Genomic DNA, 23,676 nt, shown 5'->3' with positions numbered 1-23,676 from the left:
GTGAGTTAGAGAGGTTAGATAGGGAACAGAGGCGGGTGAAGATGAGGTCCAGTGTGTGGCCATCTTTGTGGGTGGGTGTGGAAGACCATTGAGTGAGTCCAAAGGAGGAAGTGAGGGATAGGAGCTTAGAGACAGACGAGTGGGAAGTGTCAATGGGGATATTGAAGTCACCCATTATGATAGTGGGGATGTCAGTGGAAAGGAAGTGAAGCAGCCAGGTGGTGAAATGGTCTAAGAAGGTGGTGGCTTACCCTGGGGGTCGGTAAATGACGGCCAGTTGGAGGTAGATGCGCACACAGTGCACCTCAAAAGAGGGGAGTGTAACGGAGGGTGGCAGTGGGATTTTGGTGAAAGCGCAGAGTTCTGATAGGAGGAAACCTACGCCTCCACCATGTTTGCCATTGGGGCGGGACGTGTGGGAAAGGTGGAATCCGCCATATGAAAGGGCAGCTGGGGAGGCCGTGTCAGAGGGGGTGAGCCAGGTTTCGGTGATGGCGAGGAAAGAGAGTTTGTTTGTAATGAAAAGATCGTGGGTGAAGGAAAGTTTGTTGCAGACAGAGCGAGCGTTCCATAGAGCTCCTGTTAGTATAGCTGAGGAGGCGGGTATTAGTTGGATGGGTATGAGGTTAGAAGGGTTGCGACAGTTTGAGGAAGGTCGTGGATAGGAGGTAGAAGTAACTGTGGGGATATAGCGAGGAGGACCAGGATTTGGAGAGATATCTCCAGCAGTGAGGAGGAGCAGAGAAAGTGTTAGCAGGTGGGAACAGGAGAGAGCATGAGGTGGCTGTCTGTGTTTGGAGATCCAGGATTGAATGTTGAGGAATAATTCGGAGGAGGAGGTGAGGTGAATTGGGAGGATAGAGGGAGAGATTAAGAGTTTCTTACTAGGTGTAGGGATTTGAGGGGTTATTAGAAAGTGGAGGACTATAGAGGAAAAAGTGAGAGCTAACAGAATCATAGTTAAAAGAGAGTGAGTGGTAAAAGTGTTTGTTACCTGACTCCTGCCCTGACTAACTGCCTCTGAAATAACTGCCACTTCTCTCCGAAGCCACTTTGCACAAGAAGACACTTAGACAATTAGATACTTTTGGGAAGAAACGTTAGAATTTTTATTTGTAATTCTAAATATTAATATTTCAATAGAACTTTTGTTATGTTTGTTTGGTATCTTGGACAAGGAAATGTGGTCCCATCATTCTCGTATATTTCTCAGAGTCTTTATTCCTAGACTAAAAAAAAAAAAAAAAAAAAAAGAGAGACCCTCACAAATAAGAGAGCTCAAACAACCAGAGTTTTTTTTAAACAAAAAATTATTACTTTATTTAGACATTTAATGCATAATTAAAACATCATAGTGCTACACAGGGAGGACACTGCTAACTCCAATGTTATTTTAATCACAATCGGACATGATTAGAGTACATGAAAAAAGTCAAGGGTACATAATTAGGGCGCATAACATGGGCTGTCTTTGAACCTTGATGGCATCATGCATACATATGTCCAAACGACATGTGAATGCATGCTGCCATTGGACTATGGCTAAAATCTTTATATTATGTATAGTCGCCCCATATGGCGTGAAATGTATTTCTCTTCCCCCCCATATTTCTGTAAACCTTTTGACATTATTTGGTGTTGGGGATAACTGATGAAGGAAAACAGAAATAACAGTAACCCCCATATGACCCTCTTGGCTGGACCTGCTATCATGATGAGGAATATCTATATATCTGTATTTGAACAATGTGGGACCTTCTTTCACTGTACTCACCATTCATCTTTATAATTCCTCCTCTGTGCTCCCTAGTGCGCATGCGCGCCACTGTCGCTCCGGACCTTTCGCCCGCTGGCGCGCCGGCGTGCGCATCGCTGCTTAGCAGCGGTGGCACGCTTGCGTTCCACTGTCGGCGGGCGGAAGTGTCCTACAGGATGTGACGTGTGGTGACTCATGCGCCGACAAGGGCCTGTGCTACCATCGTATCCCGGAAATAGGTCCACACACCGGGCCGGATATGAGACCGGACAACATTTCCCTATATAAGGCAATGCCTGCTCACCCTAAAAACACGCCCCCCGATGAAGCGAGGGCGAAACGCGTGTAGGTGCGCGAGGACACGGGCATTACTCCTATACTCTTACAAGTAAGTACCGACAATTATTTATTAGAAGAACCTATGTGCACTGGCTGCATAGGGACAGATACCAAGAGGGGACTTACCTTTTTAGGATTATCTTATCTGTTAGTTAGGCTTTATATTAGCCATATAAATATATAAATATTCCTTATAGATGGATAGATATTGTATGGGCCTAACAAGGAACTGGCAAAAAACAAACAAAAAAAAAAGGTTTGCACTATGCACTAGACACTTTAATTTAAATAGGACTGAGAAATAGTGTTTTGAGGCAATTATTTGCCATGAGAGTATATACTCTAAATGTGCCCTAATTATGTACCTTTGACTTTTTTCATGTACTCTAATCATGTCCGATTGTGATTAAAATAACATTGGAGTTAGCAGTGTCCTCACTGTGTGGCACTATGATGTTTTAATTATGTATTAAATGTCTAAATAAAGTAATCATTTTTTGTTTAAAAAAACTCTGGTCGTTTGAGCTCTCTTATTTGTGAGGGTCTCCCTTTTTTTTTTTTTTTTAATTTAGTCTAATATGTGGAGTTTAATATGATATTTAGGAAATCCTTGTGAGTATGGTGTTCTTTATTCCTAGCTAGGAAAACGTTGCAGGTGCATAAAAAATGGTGAACATTGTGCTTTCATTTGAACACTTTATATATAAGAATAGGAAATGCCCAGAAAAGTTTGAAAAGGTGTGAGGGATATGGATTAGATCTCCGCAAACAGGGGGAACTACTTACTCCGTTATGGCTAATGTTCAAGACCTGGTTGAAATAATGAGTTAAAGGGGATATTCGGAACTTTGTAGAAAAAAAAAATGTGCCACTGTACTAACAGGCAGGTGGTTGCGACCTACCTGCCTATTGTGCCCAAATCTGTTCAGCGCCGGCACAGAGTGGTCACTGACCGCTCCTGCTGGCGATTCAGATGCTCTCTGTCAACAGAGCAGCACTTCCTCTTCTGGGCTGCTCTGCTGACAGGGTGGGACTGCTGGCGTCATTCTTACTGACAGCTGGCTCCTCCAGGTAGGCAGTGGAGATCCGGCTGTCAATCAGCATGATGTCGGCAGTCCCACCCTATCAACAAAGCAGAGCGGAAAAGAAACCGGCGCTCTGACAACGTGACGTCAGAAGCCGCTGAGTCGCTCGCATAAGCAGTCAGAGACCGCTCTGTGACGGCAGAAAGCGGTGCCAACAGGCAGGTAGGTCACAACCATCTGCCTATTAGTGCTCAGGCACATTTTTTTTTTGCAAAGTGCTGGATATCCCCTTTAAAGGGAGTATGTCACCATATTTGACCTATCTAAACTATTAATATGGGCATACAGGTTATTGAATGCTGAAAAAAGTCCTACTTGTATGCCTCATATCATCAGATGCTTTGTTGTTGAGAAATCATCTTTTATCACTTTATATATATGACCTCTTCCAGGTTCTGGGGAGGCCGCTGTCTGGGAGATAACTCTGCCTCCAGAGCTTATTTTACATTAATGGGGAGTTACCAGTGTGAGACAAGTAACTAACACAAAACAGGAGAAACTAAATTTGGCTTCTTGCAAACATCTTTTGCAGCTCCCAGAGCTCTGATGTATTGTAACAACATTACAACCCTGTCTGCCTGTGAGATGGAAGCTGAAGCTGACAGGAACCTGCAGATGTGTCAGGTATAATCACACACAGCTCTGCAGTGAGATCAGAAGAGCAGAAAGCGGCCATCACACATCACACTGGTAAATCCCGTTCATGTAAAATAAGGTCTGGAGTTATCTTGCAGGCAACACCCTCCCCCACGCCTACTTTCTCGTTCCCCACCATCCTGTAGAATGTAAGCCCACAAGGGCAGGGTCCTCTTCCCTCTTTACCATTCTATCATTGTTTATTTGTTACTGTAAGTGATATCTGTATTTTGTATGTAACCCCATCTCATGTACAGCACCAAAGAACCAATGGTGCTATATAAATAAATAATAATAAAAGTTTCTTTAAGACCACCTCGGAAGATATATGGCAAAATTAAATGCCAAAAACTGAGCATAAGACTAATAATAAGAAAGTTTTATTACATTAATAATAATAATAATAATGAGTACTATACAATCAAAGTAAGAGAGAAATACGGCTAAGAACATACATAGGGAAGATGGAAATAGACCATATAGCATTAAATGCAAAGCTAAAACGTAACTTTTACTCGAAATGAATTAAAATGGCAAATATCCCAAAAATAAAATCATGTCTAGACGCACATAAAAAACGTAAAAACAAGTAATGCCCACATCCCTGTTTAGGAATAACTTGACAGTGGTGAAAAAACAGGGCAAAGCTATCAATAACAATAGTACAATCGTATTTTAGCACACACAATATCGCTAGGTTCTGTGACCAATATCACAATACAGTATAGTGCTTATTAAATATAGAAAAATGTAAAGGAACAATCTCACCAATTTCTTGTGTGTATGTAGTCATCAAGAAGAGGTGCCGTATTCAAATAGTTCCTTATGCCAGTATAAGAGGAGTTCTGGTTTTTAACCTCTGTCAGTCCCTGATCAGACTGACCCTGGCAACCGCAGACTCACAGACTAGGTAGCCCTGGGCTGTCCCTGCGTTTCTTCAGAGTGATTCATCAGGGGACATGGCACTATCCATGTCATCAGGAAAACAGGGCAAAACACCCCTCACTAGGGATGTGGAACAAGCAATGGCACCACACTAGTGGGCCCATATGTTAATAATCATGTGCTATCAAGGATTAAATCCAAACACCTTGAGTAAGTAAATGAGGACTTACCCAAACTCAGTCTCGATTCCATGTGTGCAGAAAGTATGCTATGTGTCAAATGTGCGACTTCCTGTGCCTTGGAATGCACACTCGATTAGACAGACATTGTGATACACCAATCATTGGATCATTGGCGTCCAGTGGGAAATGCCCCTCATTATCATGTGCATTACACTGCACATCATTTCCAATAATTTGAAACGCAGGTTGCATTTCAAGCTGTGTGATGTCCGTATTCACGGCGTCACTTCCGTTCATGTGAAACTTCACAGCGATGCCTAGACAGTAGAAGTGCTCCACAGAAGGAAAACACCCACTGGTCACATGGTACGCTGTGATTTATATTTAGAGAAGCAGTGTCTTGAACTGCATATGCGTTCCGCCATAGAGATTGCCCATCGGTCCATAGCAGGAAAAGCCCACCTGTATGGTACTTCATGGTCTAAATTATGAGTGGTGATACTTTGAACTGCAGATGCGTTCCATAAGAGAGAAAGCCCACTGGACACATGGCACACTATAACAATATGCAGGCAAAAGCATTTTTTGTGATGTTGTCCTCTCGCCCATCATGCACGGCGCACGCCAGGTCACATTGTCACAGGGGTGGAGCATTATGACGGTGAGCGCACCGATTGGTTCATTAATTAGATCCAGCCATTTAAATAGCACTCATGTTCTACGTATGTTCTTAGCTGTATTTCTCCTTTACTTTGATTGTATAGTGCTCATTGTTATTATTATTATTGATGTAATAAAACTTTCTTATTGATTATTAGTCTTATGCTCAATTATTTCATTTGTTCCTCCTATGAGGCCTGATGCATTTAATTTTGCCATATATCCTCTGAGGTGGTCTTGAAGAAACTCTTTTGGTTTTACATTATTATATTAGGAGCTATAGCTATCAATCTACTGTATTTTTGGTGGAATTTTATAGGTCAATGTCCTCCCCAAAGCCTGTAAGAGATCATTTATATAAAGTGATAAAAGATGATTTCTCAACAACAAGACATCTGATATGAGGCATACAGGTAGGACTTTTTCAGTATTCTATAGCCTGTATGCCCAAATTAATAATTTAAATAGGTCAAATGTCGTGACAAATTCACTTTAAGGTTATAACAATAATAAGGTTTAATTTCAATTAAATTCAGAAACTAGACCATGAATTAAGTATGTCTTGTTCATCTTTAAGTTGTTTATTTGTATGATTTATCTAAATTTCACTCTGAGTAACATTGTAATTGTATAACTCTTGAAATATGTAATGTATTAAGCCTGATTTAGCTTCAACATGTTTTTGTTATATGTTGGAATATTCAGAATTGATTGTTATGATTTAAAATGCCATTATGTTGATGCTCTGTGTGATATTATCTTGTCAAAAAAACGAGTAAAGAAAAAAAAAGAACTAATTCGAGAATTTCTAATCCGAGAAAAACTGAAGAATTTCTGAGCAAACTCTCTGACATTCTGATGAAAACCTGATAAAAAACACTGATGAAACTGGTACCGATTTTCTCGTATGAGAAAATCACTGACGTGTGCATGAGCCCTTGGAGTAATCTTTACCATAATGTAGTTTAACTACTATATCAAAGCAGAAAATACTTGATTGCTCTCAAACTTATGTAAAGCTTTAAAATCAATATACATCTTTGAACTTGAACTTTGAGTTTTCTTTTTAAAGGTACAAAATCTGTACTGATAACTTTATTGATATATTGCTATTTGACATATAATTATAATTGAGATGGTAGAGTAAATTATACAGCACATAAATTAAAAATAAGATTAATTGAAAGGGAAAATTATAGATTATTGGCTAACTAAAAAACTTCGTAATATATGTAGCAGTTAATCTTTTTTTTAGAGTGCTTTTTTTTCTTTTTAATTCATGCAAGTAGGATTTATTTTTTTTGCACTTCCATTAATTAGGTTACAGAATTATTTTATTTAAAGAGAAATTAGTAAAACTCCTATGGCAGTGTTAAGGATAAGACTAGAGAAAAAGGAATTCCAAAGTCTACTAGCTGGTTAGAAAGCGTGTTATATATTAACTCTCTTATTGTACATTAATCTCAGTCACATTTCTGATGAATTGTTAATTGTTTCCACTGGAATAAGTTGTCAACTTCTGTGGAAAGATTAAACTTAATGATCTTTCTAATGGATCTAGTTGACTAAATAGGTGTATTCATTTATCCATTATTTGTAGCATTTGGATATGTGTAGTATTAAAGTTAACGTAGTAGCTTGAGATCTTCAAATGGTACAAAATTTTACATTTGGGTAACTTAGTCTTTGTAAATCCCCTTGATGTTTTAGAAATTGAGTAATAAAAGAAGAATGTCTCAGCTTATACCTCACTACGTATCCATCTCCTTGAAGCAGTCATAACGAGGGGCATTTGCTGTTGCATGTACACCAGATTCTAACTGTAAAGGGCCCTAGAATTTTGCCCTATGAACTTCGCTCCTCTTTAAAACGAAAAAAGACCAAAATGAGTGATTAAATCCAACAAGTTGGTTGTGTTTGCTATAGATATTCTTTGATATTCTAATTCTATTTTTCATTGCAGGGGATATAGAATGCTTGTCATCTGTGTTATTCTGTGATATTAGAGGGTTGAGCTAAATTATGTATCATGGTTGTAAATGCTTCCATTCCCTTGTGACAGAGTATAGCAGTATTATATTAGTATTGTATTTTGCTGTTTTAATGAAAGCATTGTTTAGGGAAAGTATGGCATTTTTATTTGAACAGTATTATGGTACATTTATTCTTCTATAATTCACTGCAAAACTATTTGATGGGGCTAGACTTTGATCCATCCCAGGATGTCATTCCCTCTTATGGCATTTTTTCTGCTGTCACAAATATAGGAAAGAGAACAGACTAGAAAACGGGCTCACATATAATTTAAGATTTTGACTAACACATTACCACACATGGCTGATTGCAGGTGGTACTACCACTGGGACCCCTCTCCTCCCAATCATTAAAATGGGGATTCGGATCACAGTGAGAAGAAGTGTTACTGGTAGATAAGCATGCACCCAGCCACTCCATTCAAAGACCCCAATTCTTTAAGGAATGCAGGAATAAGGTGGGCGAATTCATTAAGATGCGTACACAACTTCATGAATTTGGCAAACCTTATCAGTGACAGGCGCCTCCGTGTGCCTCTCCAAAAATGTTACTCTAGTCGAGTAACATTCCCAAAATAAGAAACGCCGCCAATTTTTATGAATTTGACTGCAGGCATAGCCATGCCCAGTCCCACTCCTCCCATTTCAGCGGATCTGTCCAAAACTGGTGTGAAAGGGACAAAAGTTACTGCATTTTTATGAAACTATGTGTTATGCAAAAATGGTGCAACTTTTACAGGAGAAGTGGTATAAACACTTTGACGAATCGATGCCAATGTCTTCAGGACTGACAGAAACGGTTCTGCATGTAGGAGTTTTTATCAGCCTCATGGACATGGAGTAGAGTAACAGTGTGTATGCATGACCACCACTGCCTCATTCAAGCTTCTCCCCATGTATGTTGTGCAGTGAGAAGAAATGGGGATTTTGAGACACCTTTTTTTATTAATTTTAGGGGTCAGTGGCCAATATTTCATGGCACAATCCTTTTCACTTCTTTAATATTATATTGCAAGAAATATATGATTGCATTGCTTTAACAATACAATCCTTCATCTCCAGCTTATACTTTCCTACATCTTCATGCCTGTGGCCTTTATGATGGGAGTAGAATGGGATGAAGCAGATCTAGTTGGTGAGATGTTGGGGACAAAGATAATTTTGAACGAGTTTGTGGCATATCGAATGCTGGCTGATTATAAGACTAATCGCATTGAAGGTGTGGAGGAATGGATAGATGGATCCCGACAGTGGATTTCGGTAAGCATAATATAATAAAAAACAAATTTGTAATAAAACAAGAGTGAAAATATAATGTTTGGCAGAACTTTAGGTCCTGTGATAATCAATGAGTTTGACTGTTTTTTTTTAATTTCAATAAATCCCAATAGAGGAAAAAATAATTGCCAGTTGTAGGACTAAGTGGTCAGCAGTCTCTTATGTTAAAGTGCAAATGTTACAAGTCTGCTAAAGTGACATCAAAATGTTAATACTAGTAAATTACTTCTATGAAGAAATAATAAAAGATAAAAATAAGAGAAGTGATTTTTTTCTGCAATAAACTATAATTCATACAAGTACACAAAATGTTCTCACTTTGAATACTTGTACTAAGACTCATTCCAGCTTGATGAACACAAGAGTTCTGTCTGAAAACAATATTAATGTAGATGTTGAGGCAACAGTATTTTATATATATATTCCAAATAGCCATAACATTAACCCCTCCCTTTCCTTTGTTGCGACAATTACACATTTTAAGGTGAGGGATATAATAAGCAGTATATGAACAATCTGATTTTAGGTATATACCCCCATGATAAAGGTGGGGACAGCACAGGTGCAAAATACTGATGCACACAGCCACTCACAGACCTACCAGTTCATGGAGGGGGTGGCTGTGTAGTATTGAACATGCACACAGATGGGACTTGCATAGGACGCCAGTCATTGCCCCCGCCTTTATCATGGGGGTCTGCTGCATCCTGCTAGTCCATTGGTAATCTGACCTGGTGTTGGTAAGGCTGTTTTCTTTTTTTTCCACTGTGGCAAGTTTGACTGAAGCAAGATTTTGATGGAAAGACAACTGGGTCAGAGTATCTCCAAAACACTAGTTCATGTGGTGTGTTCCTTGCATACAGTGGTTGGTACCTACCAAAAAGTAAGGACAACCAGTGAACTGGTGACAAAGTTTTGGATACCCAATGCTCATTGATGCATATGGGGAGTGAAGGCTAGACTCTCTGGTCTGGAGAGCTACTGTATCACAAATTGCTGAGAATTGTAAACTAGCCACAATAGAGACATGTCAGAACACAGAGTGTTGCAGCTTGATGGGTATGTGGCTGCCAAGTCCGTAGCCCTGTTAGAGTGCTCATGCTGACTCTTGTTCACCACAGAAAGTGCCTACAATGACCATCAGTATTGGACCATGGTGGCCTGGTCTGATAAGTCACATTTTTATTTACATCATGTGAACGCTGGGTGCATGTGACTTAGTGGAGGCTGCACTTCTCAATATATAGGACTTGAAAGGTTTGCTGCTAATGGCCTGATACTACAGAACACCTTTACAGGTCTTGTAGAATTCATGCTTCAATGCGTTTAAACTGTTTTTGTGGCACGTGGGGGCCAACACAATACTAGGCAGGTGTTTTTAATCTTATGGTTGATTGGAAATGCATTCACAAGTTAATTTTTGTTATTATTTTGGTTATGTGGAATGTGAAGAAGGAGTTGTCCTCTTACTGTAATGTGTGCAGTTGATGCACATACTGCTTGGGTCTAATGCTTGTTTCACATTAATGTCCTACAGGTGCATGTTAGGGCCTGTCGTATGCCTATACCACCAAATGCCAGCAGTTCTATTAAATTAAACTTAAATCATTATAGTCTTCTATGGAAATTAAGCCCGATTCAGTAGAGAAGGGACAGGATGTGTTACTAACGTGTTGTGAGCATGGTACACATTGTCAAATGTGGAGTGGGAAGAGTTAAGATTCCCTAAATTTCATGTAAAATTGATACAAGAAAGTTGTGATGTTAAATTACCAATGTAAATGCCACCTTGTTCACAATTAAAATTTGATGTGTTGCCGATGCTTTGATTTATGCTTTATTTTTTAATCAGTGGGATGTACAGTCGTTAAAAAGTTTCGGCACCCCTGGTTAAAATTACTGTTATTGTGAACAGTTAAGCAAGTTAAAAATTTAATTATCTCTAAAAGGCCTGAAGTTAAAGATGACACGTTTCCTTTGTATTTTAGGCACACAAAAAAATACTGTCATTTTTAAAATTTAAAAAATTACAAAAAGGAAAATTGGACAATGCAAAAGTTTGGGTACCCTTGGAGATTTGTGTGCTCAGATAACTTTGACCAAGGTGTCAGACCTTAATTAGCCTGTTAGGGTTATGGCTTGTTCACGATCATCATTAGAAAAGGCCAGGTGATGCAAAACCCAGCCTCCTCTAAATTTGTGCAGAAAAACTGCAGCCATGAGTTCTTCTAAGCAGCTGCCTAGCACTCTATAAATAAAAATGGTGGAGGCCCACAACTCAGGAGAAGACCATAAGAAGACAGCAAAGCGTTTACAAATTGCCCTTTCCTAAGTTCGAAATGTAATTATGAAATGGCCGTTAACAGGAACAGTGGAGGTCAAGATAAGGTCTGGAAGCCCAAGCAAAATTTCATTGAGAGCTGCTAGTAGAATTCCTAGAGAGGCAATTCAGAACCCCTGCTTGACTGCAAAAGACCTTCAGAAAGATTTAGCAGACTCTGGAGTTGTGGTAACATTCTTCTACTTTTCAGAGACACCTTCACAAATGTGGCCTTCGTGGAAGAGTCACCAAAAGAAAACTTCTGCGTCCTCACCAAAAAATTCAGTGTCAGAAGCATGCAAAAGATTATCTAAACAAGCCTGATGCATTTTGGAAACAAGTCCTGTGGAGGTTAAAATGAGGTTAAAATAGAACTCTTAGGCCACAATGATCAAAGGTATGTGTGGAGAAAAAAAGGCACAGAATTTCAGGAAAAGAACATCTCGCCAACCATTAAGCATGGGGGTGGATCAATCATGCTTTGGGGTTGTGTTGCAGCCAATGGCACGGGGAATATTTCATGGGTAGAGGGTAGAATGGATTAAATGAAATTTCAACAAATTCTTGATGCAAACATAACACAATCTGTAAAAAAGCTGAAGTTGAAAAGAAGATGGCGCTACTACAAATGGATAATGATCTAAACACATGTAAAAATCCACAATAGACTACCTCAAAAGGCACAAGCTGAAGGTTTTACAATGGCTCTCATAGTTCCCTGATCTGAACATCAATGAAAATCTGTGGACCTCAAAATAGCAGTGCATGCAAGACGACCCAAGAATCTCACAGAACTGGAAGAATTTTCCAAGGAAAAATGGATGAAAATCCCTCAAACAAGAATTGAAAGACTCTTGTCTGGCTACGAAAATCGTTTACAGTTTGTGATACTTGCAAAAGTGGGTGCTACTAGGTACTAACCATGCAGGGTGCCCAAACTTTTGCATCATTCCATTTTCCTTTTTGTAATTTTTAAAATGTAAAAAATGACAATATATTTTTTTACCTAAAATATAGAGGAAATGTGTCATCTTTAATTTTAGCCCTTTTAGAGATCATTTCATCTTCAACTTGCTTAACTGTTCACAATAACAGTAATTTTGACCAGGGATGCCCAAACTTTTACATGTCACTGTAAAACCAATTGTGTTTTGCAGGAGCGAGCAGAGATCATCACTACATTTGCCCTTTGTGGATTTGCCAATATCAGTTCAATTGGGATCATGCTAGGAGGACTGTGTAAGTTTATTTTTCCATAAAATAAAGGATAGTGAGTGAAAAATCACAAGAAATCTTCACTTGATATTCCTAAAGTATAGTGATTTCTTGCAGTGATCTGTAAAATTAGGTTTATTATTCATTTTTCTTTTACACTAACTTTTTAATTAGGTCATTAACGTAATCCTTTTTGTGTCTCAGCCTCTATGGCTCAGGAACGTAAAGGTGACCTTGCCAAAGTAGTGGTTCGTGCTTTGATGACTGGAGCGTGCGTATCATTTGTTAATGCATGTATTGCAGGTACATGTTTTTTTGTGTTGTTTTGTATTTTTGTTACTATTGTATTTAGTATTTTAATTAATATTTGCTGCTTGTTAGGCTATGTGCCCACGATGCAGAAATGCTCCGGATTTTTTCCTGAGCGTTTCTGCATCTCCCTGGCAGAAAAAAAATGCATGCGGATTGTACATGCGTATTGTACATGCGGATTGTACATGCGGATTGTACATGCGTTTTCCTGCCAGGGACATGCGGAAGTGAAGCGTTCTTCACATGCATTTCTGCATGCGGGTTGACAAGCCCTTTCCAATCGATTTTAGTATCACTTGGAAAGTGTTTGTCAACTTGGTCACACTATATAAATCCATGCAAACGGCATGGATTTATATACTGTGACCGAAAGAATGGTAAAAAATAAAAAAATAAATATATAGTTACCTTCTGATGGCCCCCGCAGTCTTGCTTCCCTCCGTCCTGGCTGCCGGCAGCGGTACACTGAAGGACCTGCCGACGTCAGCGTCGCGTGACCCGTCACATGACTATGACGTCAGCGCAAGTCCTTCAGTCCATCGCTAGCTGCTGGCATGAAAGGACGAGTGCAGCGGGGGCCATCAGAAGGTAAATATAATCTTTTTTTTTAATTTTATTCTTTTTTTCACAGGTTCTATGGTACCCGGGTCCGGAGGAGAGTCTCCTCTCCTCTAGACTTGGGTACCATCCGCACATTGGAATGCGTGCATTCCACATGTCCTTATCTAGTGAAGCGGAATGCATGCGTTCTAATGCAAGTCAATGGCGGCGAAAACGCAGCGCTTCCGCAAAATAATTGGTAGTGCTGCATTTTTTTCCGCAATGATAATTAAATTTCCACAGCGTGTGCACAGCACATGCGGATTATCATTGGGGACCATGGCAGACCATCTACCAAGCGTTTTTTAAGCGTTTCTGCAGCGTTTTTGCCGCTGCGGAAACGCTTAAAAAACGCATCGTGGGCACACAGCCTTATAGACATGTAAAAATCAGGATTTTGCAGGACTCAATAAACACCTCAACATGTTCATTCCTGAGCTTTCCATCCAAGTGTTTGACTTATTCCCCTCTTCCCATTGAAATAAGGGATTTATGCTGTGTTAACACGCTGCAGCCTCAGTATGGCCACATTGCAGTTTTTACCTGTGGTTTTCTGAAGTCATACTAAAGTGTATTTTTTCTACATAATATTCAAAATCTTGGTTTACAGCAAAACTGCAGTATGTTTGCTGCAATCCTGTAAATCCCTAGCGAAGAAAATGCACCACAGACCCAACATTTCACCATATCCTAAGGAGGGGAGTCAGGAGAAAGTTTAGTTATGGATCTTAATAGCCGTGTTCTCTAGCAACATAATTAATAGTTCTATTTGTGTGTATCAGCACTATTGTTTTGGCCAGGAGATTATCGAATCGGTAGCTATTCCTATAACTTGTTTATCATCTATAACACATGAACAATATTTTATGTTGCAGGAATTTTGTTCACCCCAAGAGATGTTGTGGATTGCATACCATTTCTTGGAGATATGGATGTTTATGGGAACAAAACCTATCCTCTTTATGTCTGTTGTAAGGACATTTATGGAAGGTTAGTATGACTAGCATATATAACTTTTAATAAATAATTTCATTGCAAGACAAAAAGGGATTGTCTAGTAATAACTTTGCTTGGTCAAGTGAACTCAGGGAGAACATAGTGGGAAGCACAAAGAAGCCACAAGTCAAAGTGCACTCTATGTTTTTGGCTATTGTTCATGGGCACTGCTCTTGTTAAATTTAAAGGGGTGGTTCAAAGCTAAAATGTATTTTAATCCTAAATGCCTATCTGTTTAATGTCATAATCTGATCTATTTTCTAATGTACTTTAATTAAAAAGTCTCTACCATTCTGTCACTACTCTAAGTGTTTTATTTTTTTTACTACTTCTTCTTTGTTTTACCTGCATGCCAGGTAATCTTCATCAGAGAACAGCACCGACCCTGCAAGTAATTCTACTGCTAGTCTCTGCTTTTCCTGCACACTGGGTAATCTTCTTACAGTGCTCACTAACAGTGCGCCCTCTTGTTGGCTTGTCCCTTCTGATCAGAGCATGCGAGGGAGCGCACTGTCACTGTGCATATTGCACAGTGATAAGAATCTACTGAACATATGTCAGAATTGACAACTGATGCATGCTCTGTAGAGCAGGGACTAGCCCAGCCCCTGAAACGGAGGTCACTGATGACACTTAATTTCAGGGATGGGGTAGAGACTGCGGCAGTGACCGTAGCCTCTGCCACCTGATGATGCACTGCAATTCTCAATGAAGCGTTATCAAAGAGAAAATAGTAAAAAAATAAATAAATAAATAAATAAAGCAGTTAGATAGCGTAGTGAGGGCGTGATAGGGACTTTTTAATTTAAATATATTAGAAAACAGATTAGATTATGACATTAAATAGATAGGCATTAAGAATTAAAATAAATTTTAGTTTCTGACCACCCTTATAACAAAAGCATTACATCTACACTGCAAGTAAATGAATAATGGAGACAAACAAACAGAGGCCACGCTGCTGAGCTCAGGGGTTGGCTGCTGCGGTGATGTGAGTTGTCAGTGTGACATCACCACTGCATCCAAACCAGAGCAATAGCGAAAAGTCAGCACTGGATGGATGTGTGGAGGGTGAGTACCTGCTCTGTTTGAAATGTTACGTGTATAAAAGTGTTTGGGGTCCACTTTTTTTGAAGTAGAAAACCCATTTAACTTTCTATCAGACAAAAACATACACTCTTTTTACTAGTATCCTATAGCCATGAAAGGCAACCATAAATCATTACTCTAATACTTTATACCCTTGTTTAAATTTCCTTTTGAGTCAGAAATTTTTATGCTAGCCACATGACCATAACTATCAGCTTCCTAAACTGTAGATTACGGGACATCTTTTACAGTCTGATTCCACTGCTAAATTACGTTCTCATCACCAATGACTTCCACACAAACACCTTGCAATAGCGTTGCCGATCCACAAGGCATGCGTGGTGATTTCAACACCGCTATGGAAACGGGCATAATGATGTGTGGAAAATGTAGTTGCTTACCTACAATCTCCCCTAGCCATCCCATGTCCTAGACATCTGCGTCCCAGCGCAGCGGCGTATGACGTCACTGACTTGCGCAGAGGTCAGCTACTGGCCTCTGATGGGCTGGCGGCTTGCATTGGTATTGCTGTGCAGAGAGCCAGTCTCTGCGCGGCAATACACTGCACTACAGCGCTGATGTCGGCGGCTCCTGAACCGGGCCGCGATCGCCAAGGCGCCTATGGTGCCTGCATGCTGCTTGTGCAGAAGGACGCCATGGGAACAGAGGACAGGTGAGAAGAATCTTTTTTTTTTCACATATGAGCACCTGGATGGGGACATATGGCCACCTGGATGGGGACATATGGCCACCTGGATGGGGACATATGGCCACCTGGATGGGAACATATGGCCACCTGGATGGGGACATACGGCCACCTGGATGGCGACATTCCTACAACATGGGGCTCTGGATGGGGGCATTACTACAAGATGAGGGCCAGGATGGGGCATTATTACAAGATGAGGACCAGGATGGGGCATTACTACAAGATGAGGGCCAGGATGGGGCATTACTGCAGGATGAGGGCCAGGATGGGGCATTACTACAAGATGAGGGCCAGGATGGGGCATTATTACAAGATGAGGGCCAGGATGGGGCATTACTACAAGATGAGGGCCAGGATGGGGCATTACTACAAGATGAGGACCAGGATGGGGCATTATTACAAGATGAGGACCAGGATGGGGCATTACTACAAGATGAGGGCCAGGATGGGGCATTACTACAAGATGAGGGCCAGGATGGGGCATTACTACAAGATGAGGGCCAGGATGGGGCATTACTACAAGATGAGGGCCAGGATGGGGCATTACTACAAGATGAGGACCAGGGTGGGGCATTACTACAAGATGAGGACCAGGATGGGGCATTCCTACAAGATGAGGACCAGGAGGGGGCATTACTAGAAGATAAGGACCAGTTAAAAAGGTGTATAGAAAAAAATGGTATCACTAAAAATTTCACTTTGTCATGCAAAGAATGCGGCCCCCCAAATTCAAATTTTTTCCATGTGCAGCCCATATGCCCAGCTGAGTTTGAGACCCCTGGGCTAGACAGACTGAAATACATGCTTAAAGGGGTATTCTCATCTCCAAGATCCTATCCCAATATGTAGTAAGTGTAATAATATTAGCATATACAAGTTCTTCTCACTAAATTAGAAAATCATCAAAAAGTTAATTTATTTCAGTTTTTCTATGCAAAAAGTGGAACTCATATTTTATACACTGTGTTCCAAATTATTATGCAAATAATATTTTCTCAGATTTTCCCCAAATTACCTATATGAATTGCAGTCATTGTAATTTTCCAGTCATATAACACCATAAGTTTGTCCCCTTTTATGCCCATAGCAGCCAGAGATGCAGATGTGTTATGTGCAGCATGTGACGGGGCATTATCATGCATGAAATGATCTCGATGGTCCAGATGGATGGAGTGGAGGATGGCTGGTTGATGGACACCCCATGCAAACACGGCTACAGCGCTAACAAGGAGGAGGTGGAGTAATGTTTTGGGCTGGAATCATGGGGAGAGAGATTGTCAGCCCTTTTAGGATCCCTGAAGGGGTAAAGATGAACTCCATAATGTATGTTGAGTTTCTCAAACAGCACTTCCTTCCATGGTTCAAGAAGAAGAACCGTGCATTCCGCAGCAAGATCATTTTCATGCATGATAATGCCCAGTCTCATGCTGAACATAACACATCTGCATCTCTGGCTGCTATGGGCATAAAAGGGGACAAACTTATGGTGTGGCACCCATGCTCCCCTGACCTCAACCCCATTGAGAACCTCTGGAGCGTCATCAAAAGGAGTGTCTATGATGGCGGGAGGCAGTTCACATCTAAGCAACAGCTCTGGGAGGGTATTCTGTCCTCATGCAAAACAAGTGAAGCAGAAACCATCCAAAACCTGACAAATTCAATGGACGAGAGAGTTCAGAAGCTCCTTTCGAACAAGCGGTCCTATGTGCAAATGTAACATCACCTAGAATAAAGTTTTGAGTTGAAAACTGTTTGATTTCAGTTTGTAATAACCTGCTAATGCTTATAATTTCAAAAATGACAATTTTTTTGTTCTTTATTAAAATGAAAAGGTTGAAAACTCTGCTGTGCATAATAATTTGGAACATGCATTTTGAGTGCAGTTTGAGTGTTTTATTTTTTAAAAAATATACTGTTATCATAGGCAGTTTGTACAAAAACCTTTCAATTGTACTCTAATAGTTATTTGACTGGAAAATTACAGTGACTGCAATTCATATAGGTAATTTGGGAAAATCTGAGAAAATATTATTTGCATAATAATTTGGAACACAGTGTAGAGTCATTACAAACAGAGTGATCTATTTCAAGTGTTTGTTTCTGTTAATGTTGATGATTATGGCTTACAGCCAATGAAAACACAAAAGTCATTATCTCAGTAAATTAGAATACTTTATAATAACAGCTTGAAAATGTTTTTAAAATTCAAAATGTTGGCCTACTGATATTATGATGATATTCTAATTTAGTGAGAAGCACTTGTACCTCCAATTAGATATGTAGTATAGTTCTTCTCATTCACTTTGTCTCTTTCCTCATGTGCAGGACCTTAGATATCCATGGTTACGACCACTGACAGTGACAGTTAGCTATTTGCTAGTGGTGGTATCCATGGATACCTAAGGTCCTGCAATGCCTGTACATGAGGAAAGAGACCTAACGAACCAGAAGAACTGTACTACATTTTTAATTAGACGTATTTGCTAATATTGTTATTATTACACTAACTACATATTGGGATAGGATCTTGGAGATGGGAATACCCCTGTAACTTTCAGCTGCTTGTGAAAGTCGCTTACACTTCATACATTTTTCTTTCCTTTTACAGCACTGAAAATATAAATGGAACACTGTCATTTGTAAATGGCTGGGAAAATGTGACGCACTCTGCTTTGGCTTTCTTCAATTGCTGCTCAGTTTACAACAATACAGCTTGTCAAGGTTTGTGATCAGCTTCAGCCTTCTAATTTCTCATGCAATAATGGGACAGACCAGCACTGAAGAACATCAGCATCAGGAATTACTCGTATGCTGATATAAGAACTTCAGCCATGTGGACTGCGGACTGATACTTCCAGAACAACAGCCACATCAATTATTTATAAAGTAGTTTCATTCGTCATTTATAACGTGGAATATTGTAACTCAATGAGAATTTATCTACCTCCCACATGTAATAAAATGCAGTAAAATGGAAGCTTACATTCCATCTGCTTCACGAAGGACATCTCATCAGACCTCAGAAAAACCTGATTGTATTATTTTGCCAAGGTACAATGTTCATTAAACGTCATATTCTCTAATATGTTGAAAAACAAACTCTTTGGTTTGTAATGTATGTAAAGTATGTTGGGTGTGTATTCTTCTATATCATTAAAAAAAAAGGGTTAAAGAGGTTGTGCACTGTTCTAACCTGTCCCCATCTGTCCTAACAACTCCAGACAAACACATTTGTGATTATCTGTTCACATTCTTCTAAGCCGATATCTCGATGCCAGTCACGCAATCCAGTGTGTATCTATACTGTTCTCTAATGGTGATTTCCAGTCAGATCTACTCCTCTTTCAGGTTCTGAATACAGATGGATTGTCACCATGCTCTCTCTCTGGAGGAGAAGCTGGGAAGAGTTGGTGACGCAAATAACAGTGTAGAGAACCATTGGATAGTGTGCAAGATGCCGGCTTAAAAACATATCAAAATAAAATAAAATTACTAATATACTTGTGTACTGCTGTTAGGGTAGGGGGTATAAAGGCTGCAAGCTTCAGCATTGACATCAGTGCTACAGCCAACCACTGGGCTCTATGGCTTGTGCCACCTACATCAGCAGAGCTGCTCAATCCCTTGGTTGGCTGCAGAGATCACATGTGCTTTAGTTGTGACATCACCACTGCAGACAGTCAACAAAAACTGGAGCAGGCACTTGGAAAAGAGGCATAATGCTGATTTGATTATTTTAGCTACTGTAAACTTATGGGTAAGAGACAGCTAAAATGGAAAATCCCTTTAAAGACTTATGGGTTAGGCCACAGCTGATAATACAGCTTATGCAATTGACAGATTTCTTTAAGAGTGATCTCAGCAAAAGGAAGATGGAAACGTTTACTCTTGGGCTGCATTCACACATCCGCATGTCGATGATTCACGGCCTGGGTCTCCCTACCCAAACTCAACAGACTTGTTGATATACATAGGAGACCCAGGGCCAATCCTTGCATTGGGATCTGCAACACCCTGATGTGTGAATCTGACTATAGATAAAAATATTCCCATTTGCTCCACCTGGCAACCAATCAAGTTTTTGATAAAAATAGGAAGAAGTAGACCTAAGGACTAATTCACATTTATTTTCTAAGGGGCTAGTCATATGCAAGCTTTTTACTTTTAGACGAAACTTATCTATTCGAGTGAACTAGTCTGCAAAAAAGTTGACAGCACACAGATTCCATCCTAGTTGCATCCATGTGCTGTCTATTTTTCACTGTAAGTTGAAGCTTGCGAAACCTTCATCAATTTCTTTTTGTGCATATAATAAAGCTGATGAAACACTTGTGGTAAAAATGGTCACTATGACTGAAAATGGATGAGAAACAGATCCAGCACACTTAAAACAAGAAAAAAAAAAGACTTGGCTGTGTAAGATGTCTCACAAATAGTGTTGAGCATTCAGATACTGAAATATCGGGTATCGGCCGATATTCGCGGTATCGGAATTCCGATACTTAATTCCGATACTTTTACAATATCGAATACCGGAATCGGAAGTTCCCATAATGCCTGCGTTCTGCAGTGTCTCTGAAGGATGACAAGCAGGATGGCAGCGCTCAGCTGCGATCCAGCCTGTCATCAGAATGCCATCCCAGCTTGAAAGAATTCTCCTGATTGTTTAAAAGCCGGCGGGCGGTAAAAAGCCGCCGGCTTTTAAACAATCACACAGCCCCATACTGCTTCCCCGCAGCCTCCCACCCCGATCCTCCGCTCCCCCCATCCTGATCGTAAGTTAGGACCGGGCGGGGAGCACAGCACCAAGGAGCGGGGAGCGAAGGACCCAGGCGGGGAAGCCGGCAGTGAAAAGACTTCACCGCCGGCTTTCCCGTTCTGTGCTGCGCTTTCCCACCGGTTATTTCAAATGAACAGCTGAGGTATCAGGTGATGCCGATCAGCTGTTCATTTGAAGTAGCCGCGGTGCCCTCAGAGGGTTCATGTGAGTTCATGCTTGACTGCATGAACTCACATGAACTTTCCCACGGCCGCACAGGTCAGCCTCACCTCCCAGACCATCAGCCCGTCATGATTAGTGTGTGCGCGGTGTCTGTGCGATGTCTGTGGGTGTGTGCGCGGTGTCTGAGCGATGTCTGCGAGTGTGTGCGGGTGTGCGCGGTGTCTGTGCGATGTCTGCGGGTGTGTGCGTGCAGGCAGACATAGGCCGATGTGACACTACTACTCCCATCGGCCTATGTCTGTCCCCATCCACTCGTGCCAGCAGGATCAGCTCGATGGGAGCAGTAGTTCCCATCAGCCTGATCCTGCTATTTAAATTGCCCTACTGTGTCCCCAATAAATTTTAAATACATGTCATTGGTGGCCAGTGGTTACCTAAAATAAATTAGTTCATACATTACCTGTCCCCGCCGATCGCCACCTAAAATAAAGTAAAAAATAAAAAACTACACCTATACTCACCTAGACACCTAAATCCCCGAAGCCATCGATCTCCTGTAATAAAATGTAAAATAATAAACCACAACCTTATCCTTACCCCTCCGTAGTAGTCCACGAGTGTCCCACGATGATCTCCAGTTTAGAGCAGCCACATAGAATGTGACCGCTCTGAACCGCTGCCGCCGCTAGAATGACGGGGCCGTAAAGCAGCCCCGTCATTGCATAAGCGGGTTCGCCGGAGTTCAGGCAGCGCTGCTTCGGTTAGCTCCTTTACGGCCCTGCTGTACCGTGAGAAATTCCCACGGTACAGCAGTGCCGTAAAGGAGGTCTCCGGAGCAGCGCTGACTGAATGCACTCCGGTGACCTCAGTCAGTGGCTCCCGCTGCCGGGAGCGGACGTGTTCCCGGCAGCGTGAGCTTACAGCAGCCATGCACAGCTGTCACCATCTCCAGATGTGACAGCTGTGCATGGGAGATCAGCGCAGGAACGTGGACAGGTAACTATTTTTTTTTAGTAAACTAAGAATTAAATAAAATGGTGTGTTTTATTTCAAATAATTTTTTTTTTTCTGGGTGTAGTGTGTGTTTTCTTTTTAACACTTTGTAGGTTAGTAATGGGGGTGTCTTATAGACGCCCATCATTACTAACCTGGGCTTCATGGCAGCTGGCGCTGACATGAACCCTAACCCTATTACCCCCTGCCACCGCACCAGGGCAGCGTGGAAGAGCGAGGCTAAGTGCCAGAATTGGCGCATCCTGTGGATGCGCCATTTCTGGGGCGGCTGACGGCTGGTGTTTCTAGCCTGGGAGGGGGCCAATATTCATGGCACCCTTCCTGGGCTATTAATATCAGCCCCCAGCTGTCTGCCTAGCCTTTGCTAGCTATTAAAATAGGGGGGACCCCACGTCATTTTTTTTGGGGGGTCCCCCATTTTAATAGCTGGTAAAGGCTAGGTATTCAGCTGGGGGCTGATATTAGTAGCCTGGGAAGCTCCGTGGGTATTACCCCCTTCCCAGGCTTCAAACATCTGCCCCAGCCGTCTGCTTAACCTCCGTTAGAGACTAAAATTATGGGGGATCCCACGCCAATTTTTTTTTTTAATAAATCCTTTATTTTAACACTAAATGACACTTGAGGAGTTAATAAAGATGCAGTCCCTAAATTCTTATTTATTTTTTAATTAATTTTTCCCAAAAATTTTGACGTGGGCTTTGCCATATTTTTGTATGCCAGCCAGGTACAGCATCCAGGAACGGGCTGCCCCCAACTCCCAGCTGCCTAATTGTACCTGGCGGGACACAACAATGTAGGGAAGCCCTTGTTTTATTATTATTTCATGAATTTCATGAAATAAGTAAAAAAAAAAAAAATACTTGGGGCTTCGCCCTATTTTTGTGTCCAGCCAGGTACAACTAAGCAGCTGGGGGCTGGAATCCACAGCGCAGGGAGGCCCAAGCTTTGTGGGCCCCCCCTGCTGCGAACTGCAGTCCGTAGCCACCCCAGAAAATGGCGCGTTCATAGAAGCGCCATCTTCTGGCGCTGTATCCAACTCATCCAGGGCCCTGGTGCGGTGGCTCACTGGGTAATAAAGGGGTTAGGGCCAGCTTTGTATTATCCACTGGCCCTAAGCCTGAAATTCATGAGGTCACGCCAATATTAGACATGACCACCATGAATTTCTAGTAAAGTATTTAAAAAAAACACAACACCAAGAATAAAGTCCTTTAATTGAAATAAACACACAATTCTTTAATGTTCTAAATTAAACCATACTTACCATCACGCCCATTCCAGCTGAAGCCAGCGATCTCCTGCAATAAAAGTAAAATAATAAAGCAACATCATCCTTACCTTTCCATGGTTCCCAGGACAGCTTCAGCTCTGCTACATCGAGATGACAGGCTGGATCGCAGCAGAAAGCTGCCATCCAGCCTGTCATCCCGCAGACACTGAGAAGCGCAGGCATGCTTGCGCTCCTCAGTGTCTGGCTGTGACGGCATCCAGATGAGCCGACAATGAACTCAGCTCACCTCATGCACGTCACTGACAGCGTGGGAGAATTCTCCTGTGCATGCGGTGAGCGTGAGAGACTCGGCTCATCTGTATGCCGTCACAGCCTGACACTGAGGAGCGCAAGC

General features: G+C 41.2%; 1 protein-coding gene across 3 annotated transcripts in view; it reads left to right on the top strand.

The window, feature by feature from the left end:
* SLC28A1 (solute carrier family 28 member 1) overlaps positions 1-19,477 on the top strand; it is a 101,186-nt gene extending 81,709 nt beyond the window's left edge. Inside the window, exons 16-20 of one of the 3 annotated variants that reach the window (XM_073652680.1) lie at positions 8,639-8,836; positions 12,332-12,413; positions 12,594-12,692; positions 14,177-14,291; positions 18,704-19,477. In XM_073652680.1, coding sequence (XP_073508781.1) covers positions 8,639-8,836; positions 12,332-12,413; positions 12,594-12,692; positions 14,177-14,291; positions 18,704-18,824 — 615 coding nt within the window. In that variant the 3' untranslated portion in view covers positions 18,825-19,477. The remainder of the gene's footprint in view (positions 1-8,638; positions 8,837-12,331; positions 12,414-12,593; positions 12,693-14,176; positions 14,292-18,703) is intronic. The other 2 variants (XM_073652679.1, XM_073652678.1) reach the window with 2 other exon arrangements.
* Positions 19,478-23,676: the final 4,199 nt, after the last annotated feature.

This window comes from Phyllobates terribilis, unplaced genomic scaffold (genome assembly GCF_046119375.1).
Source record: "Phyllobates terribilis strain yellow unplaced genomic scaffold, ASM4611937v1 Scaffold_11__3_contigs__length_659146591, whole genome shotgun sequence".
Taxonomy (NCBI): domain Eukaryota; kingdom Metazoa; phylum Chordata; class Amphibia; order Anura; family Dendrobatidae; genus Phyllobates; species Phyllobates terribilis.
The sequence above is the reverse complement of the archived record's forward strand: the minus strand, read 5'-3'. Positions and strand labels throughout refer to the sequence as shown.